General features: G+C 41.8%; 2 protein-coding genes across 2 annotated transcripts in view; one reads left to right on the forward strand and one right to left on the reverse strand.

Annotated features, from left to right (window-relative positions):
- Nucleotides 1-17,746, forward strand: part of LOC129855528 (dedicator of cytokinesis protein 7-like) — a 95,801-nt gene that overhangs the window by 23,561 nt on the left and 54,494 nt on the right. The window contains 5 exon segments of the mRNA XM_055923292.1: nt 206-355; nt 576-656; nt 820-982; nt 1,391-1,627; nt 7,919-8,081. Of these exon segments, the coding sequence (XP_055779267.1) occupies nt 206-355; nt 576-656; nt 820-982; nt 1,391-1,627; nt 7,919-8,081 (794 nt within the window).
- LOC129855529 (angiopoietin-related protein 3-like) lies at nt 8,755-16,859 on the reverse strand. Its single transcript, XM_055923293.1, has 6 exons — nt 16,174-16,859; nt 15,754-15,864; nt 15,414-15,636; nt 14,796-14,891; nt 13,335-13,607; nt 8,755-13,166 (listed from the first exon to the last, which is right to left on the reverse strand). The coding sequence occupies exons 1-6, from the start codon at nt 16,696-16,698 to the stop codon at nt 12,976-12,978; spliced, it is 1,419 nt and encodes a 472-aa protein (XP_055779268.1). The 5' UTR covers nt 16,699-16,859; the 3' UTR covers nt 8,755-12,975.

The following is a 17,746-nucleotide window of genomic DNA, read 5'->3' on the forward strand; positions in this document are numbered from 1 at the left end:
TAAAATAAAGTCCCTCCAAGCCCCTCTTCCATGCTCAGTCAATTCACAGTGAACAAATATTTCAGAGTTTTTAGAAACTTCAATGTTGTCAGATGAAGTATTGGATTGAGAAATACGTTGCACTAACCGATATCAATGTCAGACTAGTCTCCTGTCTTTTTACACTGTTTATTCCATTCAAAATGTCACGTCTCTCCCTCATCAGATATCAGAGAACTTCTTATTCGACCTGAACTCGGAGCAGACTAAAGGGATGCTGCGCTCCCACATCCAGACAGCAGCCATCTCCACCCTGGCCCGCTCAGCCATCTTCTCCATCACATACCCCTCCCAGGACGTCTTCCTCGTCATACAGGTCAGCATCACGCACATTTCTAGAGTTGCAAAATTCCCTAAATGTCAAAAAATAAGAAATAAATCAGAAGGGAATAAGATGTAAGTAAATCATCCAACAGGGATTTCTGAAAAAACAGGGAATTTTTGCAGTGTTAACTTAATCACTTCCTGTACATTGGATCTGCTGATCTGTATGTGAGTAGGGACTAACTTCCTTCCTGTGTGTTGGCTGTCCCCAGCTGGAGAAGGTGTTGCAGCAGGGTGATATAGGAGAGTGTGCAGAGCCCTACGTGGTCTTCAAAGAGTCCGACACAGCCAAGGTAAGAGCGTTCTTTAAAAAAATACATTCAAATAAACAATCGACTCAAAGTGATGGTAATCTTTTCATAGATTAGGTAGATTATGATGTTTATGGGTAGATTCAGTGGTGTATTCAAACAGATGGAGGAGATGCATTGATTCTCTCTCCTTCCATATATATAGAACAAAGAGAAGTTGGACAAGTTGCGGAGCCAGTCGGAGCAGTTCTGCACGCGTCTGGGTCGGTACCGGATGCCCTTTGCCTGGACAGCCATCCACCTGATGAACATTGTGAACAGCGCCGGTAGCCTGGAGAGAGACACTGAGCTGGAGATGGGACTTCCAGGTCAGAACGCTTGGGGATCAATAAAGTTGTACAGAGTTGAATTGATTACCACAGAGGATGGCCAGTTCTTCCTGGAAGTCAGTGCCAGCTGAGAACAGAACAGGGCCGTGCAGTTTGTCTATATGAGTCATCGGGTGGACATTAGTCATACTTGGGGGTAAGGTTTCTGATGGAGAGGTTTCATACTGGGGGGGGGGGGGGACTCAGGGAACACATCTAGGCCGCTTTTCATCAATTTAACTTTATTATCATATGAAATGAAACATATCATTGAATATAGAGTGTAGAGGCTGGTCTATATGATTACCTTTGACCTTGTGATGTAATGATGATTCTGTAACTCTGACGACCCTGGCTGTGGCTTTCTGTTGCCCCCCCCCCCCCCCCCCCACCCCCCCCCCCCCCCAGAGAGGAAAGGGTCATGGTCGGAGAGGAGGAACTCGAGCGTTGCGGGCCGGCGCTCCCTGGAGAGGACCACGAGTGGAGACGAGTCATGTAGTCTGAGCAGCTTCAGACCTGCTACCCTCACCGTTACCAACTTCTTTAAACAGGAGGGGGACCGGTTGAGTGATGAGGACCTGTATAAGTTTTTAGCTGACATGAGGAGGCCGTCTTCTGTACTGAGGAGACTGAGACCTATCACAGGTACAGTAACACCACCACCATCAGCACTACTCACTGCGTCAATAAACACAATCCTTTGAATTAAGTCACCATATCAATCCATTAACTAGAAAATGACCTTTACTGAAGTAAATATGGTATGCTTGCTAGTCTTGAAGTATTTATGGTTGTGAAATAGTATTACTCGTGGTAGTGACAGCAGTTGAAGGTAGTAATAGTTTTCAAAGGTTTAATGTTAGTTATAGTGATCTATTTTGGCATGGTGGGTAATTATTATGGTGTGTTCTAGTCGGATAATATAGTAGGCTAGATTGAGTACTACACTGAGCGTACAAAACATTAGGAGCACCTGCTCTTTCCATGATAGACTGACCAGGTGAATCCAGATGAAAGCTATTATCCCTTATTGTTGTCACTTGTTAAATAGACTTCAATCAGTGTATACGAAGAGGAGGAAGGGTTTTTAAGCCTTGAGACAATTGGGACATGGATTGTGTGCCATTGAGGGTGAATGTGCAAGACAAAAAATTAAGTGCCTTTGAACGTGGGTATGGTAGTAAGTGCCAGGCGCACGGGTTTGAGTGTGTCAAGAACTGAAATGCTGCTGGGTTTTTCACGCTCAACAGTATCCAGTGTGTATCAAGAATGTTCCACCACCCAAAGGACATCCAGCCAACTTGACACAACTGTGGGAAGCATTGGAGTCAACATGGGCCAGCATCCCCTCGTACCCACTACCCTGGCGTTACAAGCGTCATGCTCTACCAACTGAGCTACAAACAGTTTAAAAGCAGTGGCAAATCCAAATAATTCGCCTTCAAGCCTATGGAGAATTTATTCACATTTACAAATGGCACAGTTCTAAGCAATGTTGTATCTTTACCATTTCATGCCAACCCGTGGCTATTTTATATAGAGGGTTACCTACTGATCATATCATGTTTGTGTTGGAGACCGATCTGAAAACCCGCAGCTGTGGCCTTGGACTGTTTCATGTAAATGTTGAAAATGGATCTTATTGTAATTCTGGCTTCTCAAACCAACACAGACATTTTAGATAATGTTGAGACTTAGTTTTAAAAAATTGTGCCAGACTCTGATGTCTCTGAACGGATCCAATGTTTACAGAGCTGGCAGAGGTCGAGGTGTAGCCATATTTATAAAGAACATCTTGAAATTTGCTGTGTGTATTTCCACCTCTTTCCCCAAATGATTTGAATGTCTTGTCCTAAATGTGGGCCTTGGTAATAATTCCTAACTAACGTTAGTGAGAGTTTATCGCCATCCCAATTGCTCTGAGCAAATTATCTGTCTTGCTCTAACTGCTAATCTGAATTATTAATATTGGGTGATCTTAACCTGGATTAGTTGATGCTGGTATCAGATGGACTGAAAGATATATATTTGTACTGACTAAACCAACTTAAAACACCTTGAAAAATCTATTATTTTAGATATCATTCTGACAAACACCCTTTGTAAGTATACAGCCAATGGAATTTTTGCTAACGAGCTCAGTGACCGTTGTCCCATTGCCTGCATGTGACATATCAAGCTACTTAAATAACGTTCACGCATTATTACAAAGATACGTTTTAGAACTTTCACTTAACAACATTTCCTGTATGACCTGGACGTTGTATGATTGGGAGGGTGTGTCCTCTCTGATTCAGATCAGGACCTTAAATGTTTTATCTCTCTGTTTAACTCTGTTGCAGATAAACATGACCCATATACATGATTAAGGGTAAAGTACAGATCCAACCCATGGTTCATGTATGAATTGTCCCTCAAAAATTTGGGTTGGGTGTTCTCCAGATTTTCATAGTTTCTGTACTGTAGCGGGGTATATGGCATGACCGGAAGTGCACACAAGGGGCTCAATTATAACGACAAAGAAAAATAGAAACAATAATATTTGTTTTATTACATTTTTACGTACAAAGTAATTTAGGCAACAGGGATCTTGATGCAGGAGGGGATTGAATGTCTCTGCTGTAACCAAGAAGCTTGATCTTGACATCTAGCCACTTAGCTAGCAAGTTAGCAAACCAAATGCCAAGCTAGAGCTGAATTTAATTAGATTAGATTTCTTATTGTTATACTTACAGTTAGTTATAAGCAGTAGTGTAGCATGCACCCCCCCAAAACAATATTAATTAATTATAGTGGTGGGAGTCCAACAAAATGTCACGTAGGGCCCCCAAAAGTCTAGTGCCGGCTTTGTATGGATGTGGGTACGCTGACCCGCGAGCCACTGTGGCCCATCATGATGAGTTCAGGTTTTGTGTGGCCCCCACCCCCATCAAGGGGTAGCCTAGTGGTTAGAGCGTCGGTTACTGGCCCAACGATCGAATCCCCGAGCTGACAAGGTAAAAAAATGTCGTTCTGCCCCTGAACAAGGCAGTTAACCCACTGTTCCTAGTCCGTCATTGTAAATAAGAATTTGTTCTTAACTGACTTGCCTAGTAAAAGAAAAATTATAATAATTTTAGGTTACACATCCCTGCTCTACAGGGAGTCCTTTATTCACCTCTAAACAGATAGCAAATCCACAATAGCTGATTCGCTTGATCATTTTTTACTGTAGCTTTCTGCCCCCCTCATTGTAGAACCATTTTTTGTATTTAACAATTGCTTCTGGTGCTATCCCTAAGATCTGGAAGGCGGCGCATGTCCTCCCGCTTCAAGGGGGATGCTTCTGACCTAGATAACTACCACCCAATTTCTTAACTACTGTAATATTTTTGCAAGGCAAGATACAATCAGTGGCAAACTCTCAGGTAAGAACTTTTTTTACTTCAAATTATATTCTTAATGTGGTTTTAGACCCGGATATAGCACCTTTTCAGCAGCTACGCTTAAATTATGTGTTAAATTGCTTAGATCATAAGAATCACTGTGCTGCCTGTGATACTGTCGACCATCCCCTACTCATTCAAAGGTTGTTTGAAATGAGCTTCAACCAATTGTCATGCAAGTGGTTTGGAAACTGTCAGATAGGACACACAATGTGCTTTCTGAACGTGTCAAGTTACCACTGTATTACTAAAGGTGTCCCGCAGGGGTTTGTTTTTATTAATTACAGTGCATTCGGATGTATTCAGACCCCTTGAATTTTTACATATTTTGTTACGTTACAGCCTTATTCTAAAATGTATGATTTATTTTTATTTTTATCGATCTACACACAATACCCCATAATGACAAAGTGAAAACAGGTTTTTAGATTTTCACATTTATAAAAATTAATAAACGGATACCTTATCCGTTTATAAGTGTTAAGAACCTTTGCTATGAGACTTGAAATTGAGCTCGGGTGCATCCTGTTTCTACAATGTGATTGGCATCCACTTGTGGTAAATGTTAAATCGTTTGGACATGATTTGGAAAGGCACACACCTGTCTATATAAGGTCCCACCTTTGACAGTCCATGTCAAAGCAAAATGCAAGCCACGTGGTCGAAGGAATTATACTTAGAGCTCCGAGACAGGATTGTGTCGAGGTATAGATCTGGGGAAGGGTACCAAAAAATGTCTGCAGCATTGAAGGTCCCCAATAACACAGTGGCCTCCATCATTCTTAAATGGAAGACGTTTGGAACCACCGAGACTTCCTAGAGCTGGCTGCCCGGCCAAACTGAGCAATCAGGGGAGAAGGGCCTTGGTCAGGGTGGTGACCGAGAACCCGATGGTCACTCTGACAGAGCTCTAGAGTTCCAGTGTGGAGATGGGAGAACCTTTCAGAAAGACAACCATCTCTGCAGCGCTCCACTAATAAGTCCTGTAAGTAGAGTGGTCAGATGGAAGCCACTCCTCAGTAAAAGGCACATGACAGCCAGCTTGGAGTTTGCCAAAAGGCACTTAAAGGACTATCAGACCATGAGAAACAAGATTCTCTGGTTTGAGGAAACCAAGATTGAATAGTGCAAAGTATAGAGATGCTTGATGAAGGTTCACAACAACCCTAAGCACACAGCCAAGACAATGCAGGAGTGGCTTTGGGACATGTCTCTGAATGTCCTTGAGTGGCGAAGCCAGAGCCCGGACTTGAACCTGATTTGAACATCTCTGGAGAGACCTGAAAATAGCTGTGTAGCGACGCTACCCATCCAACCTGATAGAGCTTGAGAGGATCTGCAGAGAAGAATGGGATAAACTCCCCTTGTGTCAGGCTTGTAGCGTCATACCCAAGAAGACTCGAGGCTGTAATGGTGCCAAAGGTGCTTCAATAAAGTACTGAGTAAAGGGTCTGAATACTTATATAAATGTGAAATTTTTGTTTTCCCCAAATTTCTAAAAAACTGTTTTTGCTTTGTCATTATTGGGTATTGTGTGTAGTATGAGGAAAAAGAACAATTTAATCCATTATTAGAATAAGGCGAAGTAGGCTGTGATTCAATGATAAATTAACAGGCACCGCATCGATTATATGCAACGCAGGACAAGCTAGATAAACTAGATCAACCATGTGTAGTTAACTAGTGATTATGTTAAGATTGATTGATTGTTTTTTATAAGATACGTTTAATGCTAGCTAGCACCTTACCATGGCTCCTTGCTGCACTCGCATAACAGGTAGTCAGCCTGCCACGCAGTCTCCTCGTGGAGTGCAATGTAATCGGCCATGATCGGTGTCCAAAAATGCAGATTACCGAGTGTTATGAAAACTTGAAATCGGCCCAAATTAATCGGCCATTCCAATTAATCGGTCGACCTCTAGTTTTAACGCCCCACCCACGTTTGGAATCATTTACAATCCTCATTACATCTTAAATCACTGGTGCCAATAGGGCCGTTTAGAACGCTGATAAGGAATGAATTCACTGAGTGTGTTGGTTGATTGTAATCATTTATTTGTGTTGTAATGTATCTTGGAGTATTTTTTGTTGTTGCTGTTTAATTGCATTATAATGTTGATATTTTAATTGTTTGTTCTCATTGCACCATTGAGAATGAGACACTTGTCTCAATTGGGTTCCCCTGAATAAATAGAAGTTAAATAAAAAAAGTTATAATTCAAATGGTATCAAAAAGCTGTATGCAACCTATTCCAGACTGCGCTTGAAACTTTGAATGGTGTTTCTATCTTAAACGGTGGAAGACTGGTTACGACCGGAATGTTTCCTGTCGAAGTCTATGGCCATTGAAATGCATTGCGATTTATGCAAATATGGTTGTAGTGTGAAAAGTGTAAGTAGTATCAAAAAGCATTCTGACCAGTGCCAATCAGCAAATGTTAAAGTTTTTTTGTTGTTGGTAGCTTTTACAGTTTTTGTGCGAGAGTTTCCAGCGCAATAATGATAATAATATTAACAGTTTCTAAAGTTGTGCTTTGCTTTCAGCAAGCACATCTAATTACTTACATCAGGCTTCTTCAAAGTCTCAGACAGTGGGCCTCTCGTCAGAGAAAATGAAGAAAAATATGTTCAATTAATTTCTCAAATATAGTAGTTTCAATAAAACTGTTAGAGAACAACTTTTTATTTATGGACACTGTCATGATTGAAGGCATTAATTCTGAGACCCCAGAAAAAAGTAGCTTTTTATTTATCTGACTTTCCAGTCTTTATAGTTAGCCTCACAATTAAGTGTTTTACCATTTTATTTTCAGGACAGCCAGGTCTACAAGCGGAACACAAAACAATTTGACATAAAAAGTTACATTCATGAGTTTTATTGACAAATGTCAAATTATGTTTTTCCAAAGCAAAAACCTGATAATGAATTTATGTGTACAAAAATGTATACTTACAGATATTGTTTGCTCAGTGGTATGAACATGCAACTGACCTATTAAAAACGAAATCAATGAAAGTGCTTTCAGGATATCCAAGTAATTTATTATTTAATCTGAAAATAATATATTTTGGTTTCTGTTACAAAGTATGTCTGGCATTTTTAAAATGACGCTGCTCCTTTAAGAGTTTGGTTGCTCAGTTGTGCCTAAACCATGCTACAAACTCTGGTTGTATATGCATTTTCTTTATGATGCCATGTGCACAACACTAGGAGTTGAGAAGTAAATGTGGTATCACTGGAAAGCTGGGACACCCCTCTTTTTAAATGTATCCATCAAATCTGCTTTAAAAGGTGTGTTCCCTGCGATGGTATTAGAGAAGAGAATACAGTTTGACTTTCCTTTCACGCCTCCACTAAAACTCTCTGGCGCCCCACACTTTGAAAACCTCTGACTTACATATAACTTCCAGTGAGAGAACACCACTGCCATATCAGTCCATTAGGCTTAGATATTCGTTGAGGTGTAGAGCTCTGTGTGTGATGTTGTTTACCCTGTCTTGTTCCATCCAGCCCAGCTAAAGATTGACATCTCGCCGGCCCCAGAGAACCCCCACTACTGCTTGACCCCTGACCTCCAGCAGGTCAAGCCCTACCCAGACAGCAGGGTCCGCCCCACCAGGGAGATACTGGAGTTCCCACCCAAGGACGTCTACGTACCAAACACCACCTACAGGTAATGAAACAATACCACTTACTGTACATTACCTAGCTAGCGTTACCCAACACCACCTACAGGTAATGAAACAATACCACTTACTGTACATTACCTAGCTAGCGTTACCCAACACCACCTACAGGTAATGAAACAATACCACTTACTGTACATTACCTAGCTAGCATTACCCAACACCACCTACAGGTAATGAAACAATACCACTTACAGTGCATTCGGAAAGTATTTATTTTCTAGTTTTTTCCACATTTTGTTACGTTATAGCCTTATTCTAAAATGGATTAACAAAATGTTTTTGCTTGTTAATCTCCACACAATACCCCGTAATGACAACGTGAAAACAGGTATTTAAAATGAAAAACAAACTTTATTTATATAATGAATACTTATGTAAATGTGATTTCAGTTTTTTTTATTTTATTAAATACTTTTTGAAAATATTCTTAACCTATTTTTATTTTGACATTTTGGTGTAGTGTGTCTGTGTAGATGAGTAAAAAACAGCAATTTAATCCATTTTAGAATACGGCTGTAACGTAATATATGTGGAAAAAGTGAAGGGGTCTGAATACTCTTCGAATGCACTGTACATTACTTAGCCTTACCCAACACCAGCTACGTGTAATGATACACTCTACCAACCAGCAGGCAACATAACAAGATGACATGCATGGATATTTATTTAACCTTTATTTTAGCAGGGAAATCCCATTGAGACCAAGGCCTCTTTTTCAAGAGAGCCCTGCATACAAATACAGCATTTTACAAATGCAATGCAATAAAAACATACAGTACTTACTTACAAGCAATTAATGAAAAGCAATCACTTTCCTCAACAGTTCAACGGGACTTATAGAGTTTGCCATCCCTGTGATCGGGTCTGGTAAGTCTGTAGTTTAACAATGAAGTAAGGTACAGCGGAAGTTTGTGCTAGAGGGCTTGAATTTGTAATCCAATACCATCCTTAGACTTACAATCTAATACCATCAACAGGGCATTCCTGACACGTTGATGTCATTCCTAGTCGTCAAGGGGAATGTAACACACAAGAAGTCCTTCCTGTTTTTGAGACTGTGTATTTCCATCTAACTGTTCTGATCAAACACACTGGAGCCTGGAGCACACAGACGAACCAAACGGTCTTTCTCCCTTCCACTCTGTGTCTCGCTTTCATCTGAGCCATGGGGGTAACACTACTGTAACAGAGCAGCACAACACACAACCTACAGGCCTTCCTGTTGATATTAAGCTTTCCTTCTAGCCATGGCGCACCAGGTTCAACATGTAACAATCTGTAACAGCACCCCATGTCCCGTGTGACTGCCAGATCGACTGACTAACTGCACACAGCCTTGTGTTGAGTGACCTTCTGAGCCCTGCTGCTATTTTAGTCAAGGTCAGAGAGTGAGGGAGAGAGGACTTTTATCAGACGCTGTGTTGACATGGCGAGAGAGAAAGAGGGAGATGAAGGGAGGGAGAGAGGGCTCTTATCAGACACTGTGGTGGCATGGAGGGAATGAGAGAGAGAGAGAGAGAAAGAAAGAGCGAGAGGACCCTTATCACAGGTTGTGTTGACATGGCCACTTCAGCTGCCCTGAGGCCTTGTTTGTCTCCTGATAGCAGGCAGGGCCTTCCTAGATTGAGCTCCTGCCAGCTTTAGTAACTCTGCTTTAGTTGCTCTGCATACTTCCTGGTTAAGGAGATTGATGTGTTACAAACTATTACATTACTAGGAGGGATATATCATTAACTCTCAAAGTTCCAGAATGGTTTGGTAATGGCAGACATTTTGGTCAGGGAGAAATCCAAACGATTCTAATTGGAATAATGGCAGTAGAGGCTGCATTTCCTGCTTTTACGTATGCAGGAAAATAAAAGTAAAATGGGATATATCAGAAATCCTGTCATTAGGGATGCACGATATATAGGTGAACATATCGGAAATGGCCGATATTAGCTAAAAATGGCAACATAGTTTAATGCCCGATGTGCAAAACCGATGTCGAAGCTGACGTGCATATCTATATAACGAAGGTACATGACGTAATGACGCCACATAAAATTGTGCGCTATACGTGTAACACAGCATTCCTAAACTAGCCCACAATGTCTGCTGTGTGGATCGAGCAGTCAACAAGTCAAACAGTCATTTGAAAGAGTAACAAAATTTCAGTGAGACGACGCAAAGGCGAAAACAATTTATTTAATGTGATTAGTGATTCATTTAGGTTCTACCCTTTTTGGCAATTTTCTGGGGTTTTGTGGTTGAAAACTGAGCCGGTCGAGCATTACACGCCATCCCTCTTACTCAAAGATAGACGGGTTATAAATGTTTTAGCAGTGACTTTTTGTGACGCTTGCATTCAATTGCCACTCCCTGTTGCACACGACAAGCTTCCATGACCCCTGTCACACAGGGATTTATGACTGATATAAGATTAAGTCGTCGATTTAAATCGTCAACCCTGTTACTTTAAATAGGCACCTGCTATAGTTACCTCCTGAGATGGGGAAATATGTCAACGGACCATGTCTCCATTTTTGTTTTCTTGGAAAGCTATGAGTGATAGTACAATACCAGTACTTGCATTTCCAACTTGTCTAAGTCATATCATCAACTAATTTCAGCCACTGTTTGGCTGTGGATTGACTGCATTGTTTGTATGGAATGTTGTCGTGTTGGCAGTTTAATTTGAAGAACTACTGCAATCATTCCACTAAACCTGTCTGTTTAGCTAGCTAACATACGCACAGTGCAGGTCATCTTCAAATGAATTGTCTTACACTATCTTATCACAGCACTGGCATGGTTGACCAACTCACCAACATTGCTTACCATTTATACCTTCATAGGAAGGTTCATGTCCATTCTAGTATTCTAATTCTATGGTAGAAAATGCTGTGAGCTCTGAAGTTTATTTACCCGCTGTACATTTACATGTCGATTGGATAAGCGGTACAGTACATCTTGGTACAGTAGCAAATGCCATTTACTCACTGTAGGTTTAGTGTACTGTATATTGGCCTCTCACTTGCATAAGATGGTTAATGCAAATAATGTTTCAGGATTGTTGTCAGCATTGCGGGCTGATCAGACTCAACTGTTGCGTTTCTAGGCCAGGGGTGTGATGACCTGTGGTTGGTGAAGCGTTGCCTAAACCTGATTCGGTGGCATTAGATCATTAGCTCAGTTTGTTGGTTTTTCCTTGGCAAAGAATACAAAGGACAGCAGTATATTTGTTTTGAGTATGATGGTTTTATTTGTCATTATAAATATACAGTAGTTTACCAGAGTCTCTCTGATAAGGTGGAAGTAATCGTGCTGAGCAATTAGTGTTTTTTTTGGAGGATTTCGATTTTGGTTCAAAAAAACATTTTTACATTAAATGATTACCTTAAAATGATTTTAGAGCTTTTTAATAAATAATCCAAAGCCAAATATTGAGAACATCCAATTGCCAAAACATTCTAACAGTCTTATTACTTTTTATTCTATTTAATTTGTTAGTCATCTCATCTCTGCTCAGGCAGTAGCAGCCAGCCAGACAACCATCTGACGTTCTCTCCAACGAGTTATCCTATTTAGCTAAGCTAGTAGCTAGCTGCCTATGCTCTATGAAAAAATCACTTTCAAGACTGCTAATTACCAAATACTACAACTGTCAATCGGGCAGAGCTACCTCTCAAACTGTCTCTATCCCTTTTGTCTGTTTTGTGTACATAACTCTCTCATGCATATGGCCGGGAGTAACATATGGAAGGCAGTACAGGCGCAATGGATTATGGGCATTGTAGTTAATTACCACTGCGCTGAACTAGGTTAAATATTATTCGATTGAAAAACTATGTTTAGCATTTCAGTTCATTCTTGATCTGATTTCTCTCTTGCTTGTTATTATTTCTCTAGAGGAACGGCGCGTTGAACTGACAAAAACGAAATGGAATTCAAGTAATTGAACCAACGTCGGTCAATTAGTTTAATAATGGGGGGGAAAAACTCAATTTAATTTAATCGCTCAGCAATAATTAGTAAGAAACATAAAATATGTACAGTAAGTAGCAGCCGTTTTAAATGCAGCAGAAAGATAAGAGTTGGCAGGAGACAAGAGTCAATATGACCAATGTAAATGACCTGACGTTAACTAACCTGGCAGCACATTTAATAGAACATCAAAATGGTTTTAAATACAGTATAAAGTTTTTAAAAAGATGGTGAAAACACTAAGCTCATATACATTTGAAGATCTATGCATCATGTTGATATTCTATTCTACTTACGTGTGAATATTTGGTACATTCAGCAACAGCCACCAAATGTGCAGAAACACAATATAGAGTGATAAATCAGTGGATAAGGACATGCCTGAGGATTATGCCTTTGTCACATGTAGTTCATTCATTTAACATAATGAGTAGTAACTTATCTAAAGCAGAGTGTTCTGTCGGTTACATAAATTGCTTAATTGAGAAGTAAAAAAAAATCACCCATTGAAGGTAGCCTAACTTCTCAGTGCTGGGATGTGTTGCAGACCAGGACAGACAATGTTGAATCATCTGACATTCCATCCAAACCAAAACTTGGCTCTTATAAAACTGATTACCCCTCCCAGTTGTTACCCAACTCTATGTGTTTCTGGAAACAAGTTGTGAGGTCATTGACCGGCTGACTGCTAATTGCATCATTCTGACGAGTCAGCTTATTTTCTCTGTCATACAAATTTGTTGGCTGGCTGTTATTGGCGGCTGACATTTTTTCTACTGTCAACAACTGCTCTATCTTTTGCTACCATGCCAACAATGTGTAATGTGAGGGTGGGTAAGTGGAAGGTTACGGCGAGAGGGGGTGTATTTGTTGTTGCCATACCAACGAGGTGTAATGTAGGTGGGGACGAGGTTATGGGGGGCTTGAGGTGAGGGGGGCGGGTGAGGCGGGTCGTATGGAGATCTTGGTGGTCTTGAGAGAGTATGAGGTCCCCATAGGTTTCCACTGGATTCCTTTCCTCCTCATGGAACGACCCTTTGACCTCAGCCACATGTACCTGCCGTTCAGGTTGGTGTCACCACAGGCATTGAACCACCAGCCACCTGCCAGAAATGGGTTAAATTATATAACAAGTCTAGAACTCATAGTCAGTCTCTGCTGCCTGCTTGGAAATGTCTTTAACAGGTGTATGGTACCAGCCAGTGCTGTGAACCTGTACCAAGTGTGTAGTCAGTACCTGTAGTTGCATCAGGTGTGTAGTCTATACATACCTGTGTAGTTTTTGGCGCAGTTGGAGTCCTGGTGGTTGTCGTTGTCTCTGTCCTTGGTTGAGAACCTCATGCCACTGTGGTTGCCCATGGCGTCGGGCAGATCACCAGACAGGTGGGTGAGGTGGAGGGTGTAGTGGGCCTGGGGTCCCTCCAGGGTGAACTGGTACTCTACAGACCTCCTCTCCTCCTTCCAGTCCTCCAGCTCAATACGCAGGATAGATTCACCCTGACCAGCAAGGCTGTGGATCTTCCTCAGGCCCAGCCAGAACTCTCCTACAATAACACCGATAACACACACAAATGTCATTGAATGGCCATAGAGCTACAACACACAGATAAAACACGCATTCTGTCAGAACTGTCCTATGATAACACAGAGAACAAACACATTCTGTTAGAACACTTCTATAGTAACACAGATCACACACAAATGTCAGAACTCTACTTTAACAGATCACAAACACATACAATGCCATCAAATGGCCATAAAGCTAGTTCAGATTCTATACTGTAGGCCTAGCTACTTTGTTTTGTTCTGTATGCCATGGCCCATGACTCATGTGTTAAATAGTGTGGGGCAAGTTCTGACACTCAGTACTATTTTCCCTAGCCCCTGGATGCATACTGTAGTCATGGGTGTGATGACATAATTACGCTCGTAGCAGTGACGGAAACTGACACTGAACAATTTATAGCTTAAATGACCTGTGGCATTGTTGGAATGCAGTAGGACTATATGCCTATGAGCTGGGGTCCAAGCCTGGCTGAAGTTAAGTGCAGCTATTGCTTTGTCTAGTCAGACAATGGAGGAAGTCAACCTGTCAACGGGTGCCTGATAAGCTAATTTACAATAACTGTTTCCTGTCCACTGTTCCTTCAGGAAGTACTTAAGAGTGGTAATGTGTGGCTGTATTGGTTGTTTCCTGCTTTGAATGCCTACAGGCCTTTGTAGACTGGAATCAGGATATAAAGGCATAATCAGGTATGGGTGCTTGCAGTTGAGTTGAGCCATAAAGATATCATTAATTTTTTCGTTCTTTATGGATAGAGATGTATTGACTGTCTACTAAATCCCGACCGATATATTGGTTCAACGATATTATCGGCCGATATTAGTCCAACGATAAGCAACGCACAATAAATGTGATGAAAAAAGGGAATCTAATGCTTATCTGAACACTTGCGGCCATTCTCATGTCATTATTGTCACAATGTATTTAATCAACATTTGAAGCATAGAGATTGGACAATTGCTCATTTGGATGGCAATTTATGAGAATTCAGTGGGGAAAATGACACTTTCCTTAGTTTCCCCCGCAGTTAAACAGTATATCGGCATCTGTACCTTTTCTCCCCCCAAAAATCGGAATCTGTATCGAACCCCAAAAAACCTATCGGTCGGGCTCTACTGTCCAAACCGCTGACAAAATGTACTGATAGAAAGAAATAAGCCAAACTAACCTTCCAGATCCCCAAATCCGTTCTCGTATTTCTCCCATGCCTGGTCAAAATCCACAGACCCGTCCTCCCTACTCTGGATGACTGTTGATCCTCCTTCTGTAGATGTGGGAGATGGGACATGTAGTCAATACATGGACAGAGAAACACAACAACAACAAAGTCCTGTTCATTTCTCTAGACTGATTAGGGAAAGTCGTAGGAAGCACTTATTTCCTAGGATTGTCAGTCCTGAATTCATAGCTACGTGTGCTATGTTTTCATTGGTCTGAATCGTCTGTACATTGAGTCTGGAGCAGGATACTTGTTATTTGGTTGTACTGCAAGGACTTCTAATTGGTCAGCCACAGGCTAGTGTGTGGGGGGTTATAAATTACATCCTGTTGCTTTGTTCTGTTGAGAGAATCACTGAGGATCACTGAGGATGAACATCTATCTACCTCCCCGCATGATTTGTTCTCTTTGGTGAATAAACCTATTTTCCTCCCCCTGATTTGCTTTGGGTTTTGTGTTTTTGAAGAGTAACATCAACTGCTAACGCTTGTATGTAGTGCAAAGAAATGGCTTGACACATTTCTGTCACCTAGTTGGTTGAGAATTTGAGACGGGATTGTGTCTTACCTGAGGTCAGTTCACAGTACACGTTGAAAGGCTCAGACTGGTTTGGCTTGACAGAGTACACCCCGCTGTTTCTCTCGCCTCTGTTGAACAGATCACTGCAGTCCATGGATAGGTCTGCGTCCGGACCAGTGGAGTTGCCTGTCAGGTATTCGAACATGTCTGGCGTCTCCGAGTTGGAATCAGCTGCTTTGTCAGTCGTGTCCTGGAAATTGTCAATGCTGATCTGGAATAGCAGGCAAAATTAAAAACGGTACGGTGTTGTCTCAAATGTTTTTAGTGGCCTTTTATATACACTGATTGAACAGGGATGAATAAAATGGCCAGCAACAGAGATGTGTACCTTTTCCTCCAGAGTCTTGATCTTAGTCTTTTGGTGGTTGAGCTGATCGTGCTGCTCCCTCACAGCTTTCAGCAGGTCCGTGATGGTCCTCTCCTGAGTCTCAATCACATCCTGAAACAGACCAGTTAACACTGTCTAGTTAATGCTCACATTAAAATACATTTCCCAATGGCATAACTTGAAATTGAAATCATTACTACTCATTAAAAATGTATGTGTTCATTAATAACTTAAACTTCTCAATGAATTCAGCAAAAGAACATTTGATGCAATATTCAGTAGGAATTGTATATGTTTAAATATGTTGAATATGTGTGCCAGAAACACTGAATCTTATTCTAGAACAAAGACATTTCACATTGAAACAAAATAAGTAATAAATCTCAGTACTGACTTAATGAGTGAAGGTCAGCAGTGTACCTTGAGTGACTTGATCTCGTTGAGCTGCTCTGCGGGTATCATACTCTCCGACAGTCCCTTCAGTTTCTCCTCCAGCCCGCCTACTTTACTCTGCAGCTGGCTCCTCTCTTGCAGGATACTGTTGATCTTGGAGTTGATCTCCAGTGACAGGTTCCGGATCTCCTCGTTGTTGGCCTTGAGGAATGTGGTGGTCTTCTTCAGCTCCTCCTCTTCCTCCTTTATCTCAGAGGTGACCACAGAGAGCTGGTAGAAAGAGCGGTCAAAGATGTTGAGTTTTTGAAAGATGTCGTTGATCTGGGCCTTGGTCTTGTGGACAAACTCCCTGAGGCTCTGACCCAGTTGGAGCAAGCCGTTGGCAAGGAGACGGACATCGTCCAGCATGGCAAAGCGGGACTTGGCCTCGGCTGGAGGCTGCGTCTGGGGCTGGAGTTGCGAGGTTACGGTGGGGTAGACCCTGGAGGTGTCCTGATGAGCTGCCTGAACTGTAGACACACCCAGCAGGAACAAGAGGCAGAAGAGCTTCATGGTCAAATCTCTCTCAGCAATCGTGGAATAGCAAGAAGTAGTCTCTCTCTCTGTTCTTCCTTCCGCTGCCCTACTTTCACTCTCCGTCTGTCTGTACACCTCTTACTCTCTCTCTTTCCCTCTACCTCTCTCTCTGTCACTCTGCTAGAAAGATGTGAGAGCAGCAGGCAGGCCTGTGTTATATACCCCAGTCCAGCAAGGGAAGGGTAGATTAGTTGATCATTAAGCCCTGTTATGTTTGAGCTACTGGGCCCCCTGAAATCCCCTCGGGGGGCCCCCTCAACCCCCTCCCTTCATAAACAAACAAATCACTGCAGTGAGCGAATAGCAAATACACCCCCTTTAGCATGACAGCTCGCCCCCCCCCCCCCCCCCCCTCCCGCTTAACCTCCCAAATCCCCCACCACACCCCACCCAGCCTGCTTTAGCTGATCAGCAGAAAGCCCACAGTGGAAGGCCATCAGATGATGGCTCATTTGTCCCTATCAATCTCACCTTATAGCAGCCACACCTCACCATGATTCATAATATGTCACACAATTGTTGTCTATGGGTTTGATTTAACGTCCTGCTGAATCAGCCCAGCATCACTCTCTCAGGTCCCTCTCGCTGGGCATAGATGAGGTGTGCTGTAGGTACTGAGAGAGGCAGGTGGATGTCATCAATGCAATGGTATTTGCTGTAGTTTGCATTGGGGGAGAATGTCCTACATGTAGACGACTGTGAACTCATTTTGGTTTTGTTTGATCGTACTATTCTGATTTAATGTAGTCACGTCTTTCTGATCTATCTAAATATCTATTTTAATGAATCACTTTTTATAGGAATTCCTAGTCAGTGGTTTGTTCTTGGCTTGTCGTTTCATATCCACTATATCGTTACTGTAAAATTCCAAGCTTCCACCAGTGATGATTATGAAGGCGAGCCTAAATTGTTATTGCGTTCTGTTGCCACATTTGACTATTCTAGTTCTGCAATCTGACCATGCTCTCTTTGTGAGCATCTTTTGTTGCTCCTACTTAGCCAAGATTATTTTAATGCTCCCAAT

Source organism: Salvelinus fontinalis, chromosome 5 (assembly GCF_029448725.1).
Source record: "Salvelinus fontinalis isolate EN_2023a chromosome 5, ASM2944872v1, whole genome shotgun sequence".
In the NCBI taxonomy this organism is placed as follows: domain Eukaryota; kingdom Metazoa; phylum Chordata; class Actinopteri; order Salmoniformes; family Salmonidae; genus Salvelinus; species Salvelinus fontinalis.